General features: G+C 38.9%; 1 protein-coding gene across 2 annotated transcripts; it reads right to left on the bottom strand.

Moving 5' to 3' along the window:
* Positions 1 to 622: 622 nt before the first annotated feature.
* Positions 623 to 3,555, bottom strand: hlx1 (H2.0-like homeo box 1 (Drosophila)). 2 transcript variants are annotated; one of them, XM_036550112.1, is made up of 4 exons: positions 3,001 to 3,555; positions 2,424 to 2,603; positions 1,948 to 2,132; positions 623 to 1,226 (listed from the first exon to the last, which is right to left on the bottom strand). In XM_036550112.1, the coding sequence occupies exons 1-4, from the start codon at positions 3,434 to 3,436 to the stop codon at positions 915 to 917; spliced, it is 1,113 nt and encodes a 370-aa protein (XP_036406005.1). In that variant the 5' UTR covers positions 3,437 to 3,555; the 3' UTR covers positions 623 to 914. The 2 variants fall into 2 exon arrangements, with proteins under 2 accessions (XP_036406005.1, XP_036406006.1); XM_036550113.1 differs by lacking the exon at positions 2,424 to 2,603.
* Positions 3,556 to 9,988: the final 6,433 nt, after the last annotated feature.

Raw genomic sequence — 9,988 nt, forward strand, 5'->3', positions numbered from 1 at the left:
CAGTACATTGTATTCCACTGTGCTTTTCCCGACGTTGCTCGAGTGTTCCCAGAACTGTACACGTGCATCGATAGATTACACCCCATCCGCTCCCAACTGCTGTTTCTGGCAACAGTATTTCCCCTAGCATTTTTCAGAAGGTGTGTAATTCCATGAGATGTTTCTGTCGTTTCTGTTCTAATCGCTTAAATCTCAAATAATACTTCCCAAGTTTCTTCAGATGTTTCCCAGAGCGATTTGGCTCCACTAAAACCTTAGGATACCTTTAAACAGCCAGTAGGCCGAATCATATCCAAAGAATTCCTCACGAAAGGCAAATCACGAAACACCTGATTCCAAACATATTATTGGAGGCAACTTCCTTCAAAAACAATTCGTTTTATTATTTGAAACTGAATTATGTAAAACAATTCATTTTGAGAACAACAAAACACAACTTTTTGTAGAAATCAATGAACGTAAACCCTTAAATGAAAAAAAACTTTAATGCAATTCATCAAGACAATTTCAAAACAAGAAACATTTATTTACATTATTTTCAGTGCAAAGAAATATTGACACAATATAGTACAATTAAATTTATCAACACTGTCAAAAGACATCAAATTTACAAAGTGGCATATTTTGGAAGGTCTTCGTTTGTAACAGGTGAATAAAATTGAAATAAAAAAGAAAGATTTCCTTAACTCAAGTTTTCCATAAGTCAACAATTTTGTTGGATTGTCTGGTCACTGAGCGCGGGATGGGAGTCCAGAGTAAAATAAAACCCAACTGGGATTTTACTATTAAACGTCTGCTTTAAGACGTTTTTCAACGACCTCCAAATGTATCTATTATTTTTGTTCGTTACTATGATATTAATATGCTTATATTAAATTATTCATTTTACATCACACGTATATTTATCTATACATTTACAACAATATTTGCGATGGCGCCGTCGTTTCTGTAATTGTACTAACTGACGCTGTCTCCTCTTCGCTCGGTGGGGTCGCCCCGGACATGATGACGCTTGTCTTGTTGTGCTCTGTAATGTCAACGTCACTCTTATCCTGGCCGTCCTCGAACTCGGAATCGCTCGGGTCGGTCGCGCACTCGGACTCCTGGTCCTTCTGGTCAGCTTCTGTCAGAGATTTATCCGATTGTTCTTTTTCTTTGTCTTTCTGTGCCTGCGCTTCCTTCGAATGCCTCCATTTCATTCGTCTGTTTTGGAACCACACTTTGACCTAGGAAAATTTATAATATATGTAGGTTTGTTCATAGATGAGCCTTTGAGGCCTACATCATCTGAGACCGAAAAATAATATATACAAGTATCTAGTAGCAGTTAAAATAATAATACCTCAGGCCACTTCAATAATCATATAATTATGTTCACAATTACATTATATAATTTTGATTTGTTTAAACTATTTTAGACACACTTATATCAGGTAAATAGGCAAATTCAACCCAAGCCCATCTTTGTATATATCTTTATGAACAGCATTGGTAATATGTTTGATATTACTATTCTGTTGATTTTGTTTGGTTACAAACAATTAGCTGAACTGTAGCACACATTTTAAAACAGTGTGGTATGTTTCACAATCTGTTGAAACATAACCTAGAAAGCCAATAATTGTTTCAGGAAATACAGGCCTCGCTCTGAGGAAGACCTCGGCTCATTTATATTTGCTCGTTATGAACGACTTTCACTTCCTCAGAATTCTTTCGTAATTCTTTAAAGTGCCATGTCTTTCTGTATGCTTCTATTACTGGGTGTGTCTTGATATTTATATTTGTCATGCCTCAAAATCCCACGGTAAATTCTTAATTCCTCACAGATTTCTTCACATTCTAGAAAGGAAGATACCCGAACCCACACGTGGTTTATTGCGGCCATTGTTATGTTTTAAAACTCAGAATGTGTTTTATTACCTGCTGTAGCACAGGAAGCAAGCTTACCTGAGCATCCGTCAGTCCCAGCATCGCAGCCAGTTGCTTTCTGTCGGGCTTAGTAACGTACTTTTGGATTTCGAATCGTTTCTCGAGTCCTTTCCTCTGTAGATTGGAAAACACCGCCCTTGACCAGGATCTTTTTCTTTTGTACGTCTGAGGCATCGTATCCTTCGTCAGAACTGCATATGGGCCTGTTAATGTAAAAATGCAGAAACAAATAAGAACATATTGTAGCCTATTCGAATCGTATCGATAGAATATTCTCTCGGAGGCATATCAAGAAAAAGTACATTTTCGCACGTTATGTCATACACCCATAAACTATTTCTAGAGCAAAGACGTGAGGAAAAACCATTTGCATCTTGCGATGAAAAAAAAAAGCTTGGACAGATATTCATAGCGCTCCTATTGGAAAATGTCCAGAATCGCCGTAAAAACCAAATTCTCTCCCTAGGCCCTAGTAGATGAGAAGGCTACTCTACCTGGAAAGGTGTCCTGAAACTGATGTTGCCCTGCTTGTCTCGTGGTGTTGCCCAAAGAACCCAACAGAGAGGACGAGTCGCTGATCCCGGGGTCTAAAGATGCGAAGTACTGGCTCGCTGTGGATTGCACCGACATGTGCACACCTGACTGACGGTTCGAGCTAACAATGGACGTGAGATCTGTCACAGGATGGAAGAAAAAAGCCAAACACGGTCAATGGAAACCTGTGATCTAGACGTCTGTTCTATCGCACACCCGCTAACCCTGAAAATCTAGGGTTTACTTCTTGCTACCAAAGAGAGCGGCGGGTTCTAAAATGATTGATACGGCGAGACTAAAGTTATTCAAACGTGGGAAAATAAAATAATATTAATAATAATAAAAAATAATATAACAGGAACCTCAATGGAAGGTATCGTCCTTATAGAGCACCGCTTAAATATGGGAAGAAATTAAATAACTCTAACAAGACATATTGTTATTACAGCCCTGATAGCTGACGTTAAAACACTTGAGGCAAAGAAATACCACAAAGTCAAATTGTATGCCTACAAAAAAAAATTGAAAATAGCCCACCTCTTAAAGTAGAAGTCTCTTTTGATTTTGGGTCAAAGTCTGTTGACAATATACGATCAATCCCAAACTTGAGGTCCTTACTGGAAGGAGCTGGAGCTTGCTGAGAATTGAGCGTCACTCTGGAAACAGAGGTTAAGTGTATTCCGTGTCTGTGATACGGGGACGCTGGGCTCATCCGTGAGCCGAAAACGGATGGCTCCGGAGCCACCGGGGAAGGGCGCAGCGGTGATCCCGAAGAATGAACCGGAGCGCGAGGTCCCAAATGAGCCATAAGCGTCGAAGACCCAGGAATATTTTCAGCGTCTCCAACATGCAATATATCGGCGATGCAAAACGAAGGCTTCTTCATTGAATCCAAAGCAAAACCGCTTGAGCAGTAGGCAGACCAAAGACTAAAATTAGACGGGTAAAACGGGTTCAGTCCGGTAGTATACATCCTACTGTCTTATGTTGACCCTTAGTTATACAAGAATGAGGACAGAAGTCGAAACCTGCCTGTAATGTAGTTGCAAGTATCGCTGAAAACTGTACTTTTCTTTCTTAAAGGGCCAGGAATCTTTCTCATAACTCTGAGACTGGAGCAGCTGGTCCAAGTAGTCCTACGCAGAAGTTTCGACTCTGGAAACTGATTGGTTACGTTCTAGCCAATGAAAGATCGTTTTCAGCGGTCAAACACGCCCTCAAGGTGATAAGAAGCATTGAATGAAGTGTCACTAGTAATTATGTACTTATTGATCCAAATTATTATTATTATTATTATTATTATTATTATTATTATTATTATTATTATTATTAGTAGTAGTAGTAGTAACAAGAAAACATAATAATAATGATGATGATGATAATAATAATAACAATAATAATAATAATAATAATAATAATAATATTCACCATCATCATTTACTTGAAAAGGGACAACAAGCATATAAATACTGAACGGAAAGCTATTATATAAACTAGACTTGTTTTCATTTGTATTCTTTGTTTTTGTTTTCATTCCAGATGCGTATTTATGAAGCTGTTACAGTGGATAGCCTTGTCACACCTTTACTGTAATTCTGTTTTGAAAAATGTTTTCGAATTCAAATTCTTATTTCATGAATCCGAGTTCTGCAGACTGCGCGGAATATGAACTTGGAAGAAAGAATGGAAAACATATGGACAAATGAACAACCTAAGGACTATTTTTGTTATAAAACTGAATGAAAAATAATAATTATTAACATCACACTGTTTGTACTTATGATAAAATGGCCTTCATGGGCCTATTGCATTATTTAGCAATTCCTTATAAAGTTTCACAAGAGAGAGGAAAAATCCCTGTATTACGGTTTTTTTCTGTGACAATGGCAAACATTGTGGTCGCTTAAATTATTTAGTCTAGATTGTACAGCTGAAACGCTAAACTGCAAGCTGATTTCTCGAGCAGCGTGATACATTTCATGTTGGCCCACAGAGTACAGGAAACTAGAGTCTCTATTAGATTCAGGTCATCCTGTTTTTGATGGGCTCTGATGCTAACTAAATGAGCGGATATGCCTGCTAGATTTGTCCCAAAATAGAACGTGTTTTAGTATTTTAGGATACAGCCGAAGTCCTTATTTCTTCCGGAGAAGAGGGAAAAAACTTTATAATGACTGTTAGAACTTCCTTTTTTCAATATTTGTGCAACTTTATCTCGACCTGCAAGTTGCGTGGTGACGCAAATCCGTCCTCATGCTTATAATAAAAAGAGGAAATCTATTCCCTTCGAAAAACGAAAACACAAATAACTACAGAGGCAATACTTCATCCATATTTACGCGCTGAAACATTTGATCTAATGAACTCACAATGGACAAGACGTAGACCTATTATAAGAATACGTAACTTTATTATGAAATTTGATAAAGTTTATCATTAAATGCAATACACGGCGATAGACTCATTCGCTCATTGGTCTTCTCATTAATATCGAATTGTTGTTACTATAAAACTTGTAATACAAAAAAAAAAAAAAAAAAAAAGACTAAGACGGGTGAGTTTTATTTTGTTTAAAACAAAGAACAGTATCTGTTTTATTGGTGGCCTAGTATATGCCTGACAACAAATAATCTGAATAAACAGCGCCGTAAAGTAGGCCTAATAAACGTATTTAACTGCCAAACGTATCGTGGCAGTTTCAGCAAACATTATATTATTTAATTGACCTATACATCGTTTAATCTATCCATGTGTTTATTTAATTATTGTAATTCATAAATAATGTGCGTAACTCCTGCGTTTCCTGTCATTCACCGGTGTACTATCGTAAATGACAACCATTACCGAAATAATGATGTTGATCAATTGTCAACCTCCCGCAAACGTCAGGGGTTTTAACAATTGTCCTTATGTTGGCTATCTCTTCCCTCTATTGCCTTCATTAGACTTGATTCATATCCGGATGGGCCTATGACCCCGGCTGCCTCCCATCACGGTGTTTTGAAGTGACACTTTTCCGGGTTAAATTTAGAAATGATATGCAACGTTTGCCCCCGATCAAGCAGACAAAACAATCTCGGGAAAAGGATGTAGAAGAAGCGCAGCGGGTAAGCACGCTCCAGTTATTTCAGGTGTTGATGAGCTCAAAGACCAAAACTTTTATAACACCCCAAGGCTTTCAAACATGTCAAAGTGCTAAACGCTGCCCTCTCCGTGCACTTGCGTTGACAAGTGTGTAGCACATTACTGTGAAGTTGTTAAAAATAACGATATGACACAATAGCACACATATTTGAACATATTACAGTTTCAAGTGTGGAATAAATTTTTTATCTGTAATCGTTATTTTAGACAACGACCTGCAAAGCTTTACATGCAAGATCCCTGCCTTTTAATAAATATGCGATAATCTTACATATCAGAACATTGTTTCAAGAAATATTTTTCCAGTATAATTTATTGTAAATGCATTTTCAACATCTACTTCGGAGAGGTGTTGAGGTTTAATTGCTCATGTAGTATCCGAGGAAGACGTGGGCACGCAGTTAACAGCAACGCCAGGGGTATCAGCACTAACATCTGCAAGGAGGGCCAACTGCAACAATCTTTGCTGCAGCAGTTCCAGCTGAAATGGGGGTCAGCGTGAACTCGACGTTTAAAAACTGCTAAGCTTGATGCAATTGGCCCTCGGTGTTCAGACTGATCCTCTGAAAATAACATGCAGTAACATGAATAAACTAAAAGTGTCTTTATTTAATTATTTGTCACACAGATATGAGATTTAATTTTCCTTAAACAAAAATGCCTCTAAATCTTAAGATAAAATCTAAATCTCTAGATAAAAACTGTACTAACTTTAGAGGGCTTTGGATAAGAAAGAGAAGGGTTTCAGAGAAAAATGGTCTGGATGGGTCTGGATGTTTTGATACCATGTTGTATTTTCCCCTACACTCAATAATCAGTAGGTTGCAGATATGAAACTTATTGCACAGGATTGTCTACCATCCAAAAGTGTTGGGCAAAAAATATTGTCTTTCATATTAATTCCATTAAGCCTGAAGGGTGCATTCAGTGTAACGTTATTATGTTTTTCATTCCCTTATACAGCTTACACAATGTTTTTGTGCATTTCATCTTGAAATAAAGATGTTGCGTAAGTTATTTTCTCCTTTTGAATTGCTTGGCCGGTTGCCTCTTACTTTCGCATGCATACTTTCATTCTGCACTGTCCTTTGCGTTACTTAGTGCAAAAACAAAAACAAAAAAAAAAAACATGGCCGTCACCAGGCAGTTACATTGGCAGTGTTTGTGTTCAACATGCAAACAACTTTTCCTTGTGAATTGTTCTTTCCTAACCTAAGCTCGTTGCGTGGTATGCGTTAACAACATTGCTCTGCCATCTATCGTGTTTGTCCACTTGAAGGTGCTGTGTAAACAAACATGTTGCTGGTCATGTGGCGTACAATGCATGAGACTCAGACATCAAAACACAGCTGAGCGGTGGCAGGGCACAGGTTCTCATACCAGGCCCTATTGTTCTTGCCTGATTACTCGGCTTGTTTTGAGAAAATCTCAGAGCTTGAGAAAGCTGAATGAATGCCTTCTGCCGATCTCTCCCTGGATCAAAACTTGGATGCAATTAAATAATTTCCATTAGTAAACCCAGTATTATTGCTCCCCATTGTAAAGCAGGAGCTCAGGCCAAGATTACTATTTCTGGCCATGTTTGCCTTAGGAAGGAACTTTCACAAATTTAATGGAGCTAGGCTATTGTAAGTTGCCTTCTGTATGGCAAGGTGCCATTATTTCCACTGCAAAAAAGTGGTTCAGTCTGTCATCTAGAGACTGTTGACATGTAGCATGTCTGCCACAGAGAAAATCCTAAAGTGTCCTCTGTCTAGTCTGAGTTTAATTTTTTTTTTTTTTTTTTTTACATTAAATGGGGGTGTAATGTAAAAGCAACTGCATGCCACTCTGTGTGACTGTCCTTAAAAGTGTTCCTGTGGGTTTTAGGAGGCAGAGAGTTGTTTCTCTGAGTTGAGTCTCACAGTGATCCACCTGGATAACAAGTAGCAATGGTCATAATGTGGCACAGAAGGTGACATCATCGGGTGAGGCTGGGCAGAGCATACTGGCCATTCTCATGGTGCAAAAACCTTAACAGTCAGCGTCGATGCTGGAGGAAATGTTGTTGATATGTATTCATCACCCAACCAGAAAGACTATCCTGGCCTTGTGTCAGGAGGTAACATGGTAAACACCTGGAAACGCACTTCAATGTCAATTGTTTTGAAATTTTTTTACAGGCAGTCCATTCAGGGTTGAAAGCAAAGATTTACAATACCATGATAATAAAAACAATATATGCTGCTTATAGTGACGTTAGAAAAATGTTCTGAGCACAGCAGTGGAATGACTGGGTGGAAAGGAGATGTCTGAGGATTACTGAGTCCTTCATACAGTACAATAAAAGCTCAAGCCCATGATCAATGGATCTCAAGAGGGAAACTTCAAGGGCCCTGTTGAATACATATTACCTTTTTATGCCCTTTAAAGTGAGAGACTCATTATCAATTGGTCTAAATAAAGACCGACACAGGGGTTGGGTTTTTTTTTTATTTAAACATATAAATAAATGAATGTGAGTCAATTCCAGTGTGTTAAGATGGGTCTCACTATTCATGAACTAGTCAACACGGTGGTAGCCCTTCTCGGTTTCTATGTCTCATTTTAGGATTAAGCATGGAGAAGATTTAACAAGCAATTCAGTCTCTACCGTGTATTTTCAGCGCTAGTGTCAAAGCAGCGTATCAGTATTAAATTCAGAGACACTTTCCAATCACTGATATAAACAGGGAGAGATAAGATCAGTCTTCGTTGTTAAAGAGTTAAACTCTTGGAGTGTTCGCGGTAGTAACATAATTTTCAGCTGCAGAGTCCTGGGAGGTTGGGTGTTTGTTATTTTTTCTGGATATTTGGAGCTCTGGCTGTTGACCTCGTGCTAAAGGCCCGGGCCAAGTCCAGCTTGGATAAGGCATGCCTGGAGCCCCTGTTGCCCATCATGAGAAACAGGTCTCCTCATGCAGGAAACATAAAAATTGAAATATCATAATCTTCATATGCTGATGGGAAAATGTGATATGCTCCTTTTTTCCCCTGTCCTCTGCTCTGTGAGCACTGCTGGGAGAGTCAGGCTTAGAGCAGAAAATTCAACTTCATCCAGCTAAATTCCTGACCTATTAATGTGACAACCGTAGAATAGGTCTATCAATCACAAGGAGTTTTATGCATCAGTAGTCCCTTTGACATAATCCAAACATGGAAATAGTCTAAATAATAATCATCTAAATAATTTATCCAGTGAAAGTGGCATTACTAATTATCCTTTCTCTGCTTATAATGATATATTTAATTATATGTAAATATGTATCGCTGGAAGTTACAGTTTTTGAATCCCCCCTCAGAAAAAGCAAAACAAAAAAAGCACTAAATATAATATTCCTTGAAATTGGGATTCCCCGATTTGTATAAACATATAAAGGAGCAGATTGTTATATTATTGCAAAATGTCACTATTATGAACATGGCAGGCCTCTTTTCAGGCCACTGCAGAGTGACATGTTTTGAATCCCATCTTTCATGCAGTAATAAAAGCTCGCCATTCTCGCACGTTCCTTGCGAAGAGGATATTCGCTACAAATTAAGACATTATGAGAGGCTGGCCAAGCACATTTACTTCGCCTCGCCCTTCTGATTTAAACAATCTGAGGGTCTCTTAATGGAACCTTTTAAATATAACAGCGTCCCAACTGTCTGTGCATTAACGACTTTTCTGTTTACATGGACACGGCTTCGGCTCAGATTAAAGCTGTTTTTTTTTTTCTTGTGCTCTTGCGACCAGACTATAAGGCCTACTAATTACGCTCCGGGTCAATGTACACAGGGTTAAATCTAACTTAGTGGAAGTGCTTGTGTCCTGTGATGCCTAATATGAAAAAAAGTCTAATGGAAACGCAAAGGTCATCATAACAAACCATTACTGTTCCTTTTCTCTGTGTCCTGGAAGTCTTCCCGCTAAGTAACTGCTTACCCTGTGTTATGGCACCCCAGTGACAAAGGCCGCACTCGGCAGCACCGACCGGGCGCTGATATGCCCTCACCCTGTAGCTGCGCGGTGATCAATTGCGCGCTTGTTTACTGCGACCCATCCCTGTTGAAATAACCCAGAACTTCTCACCAAAGCAAAGCGTGCAGCTGTTTCTTTTTTGTCCCCACCCCACCCCCCCACCCTGGGGGCTGGTGCTGGCAACTGCAATTAATTGTGGTAATAATATGCCGCAGTGGAAACAAAACTGCAAATTAGCAGGTGGGAAAGCACCGGGACATAATGAGAGAGCAGCTACACAACAGGTGTCTAGCCGCTGGATGTAATGACTGACGAGTTAAACATTTGACTTCTCTATTTGTGTGTCCTTTTCCACATTATTGGAACCATACTGTGTGTGTGTGTGTGTGTGTGTGTGTG

This window comes from Megalops cyprinoides, chromosome 17 (assembly GCF_013368585.1).
Source record: "Megalops cyprinoides isolate fMegCyp1 chromosome 17, fMegCyp1.pri, whole genome shotgun sequence".
Taxonomy (NCBI): Eukaryota; Metazoa; Chordata; class Actinopteri; order Elopiformes; family Megalopidae; genus Megalops; species Megalops cyprinoides.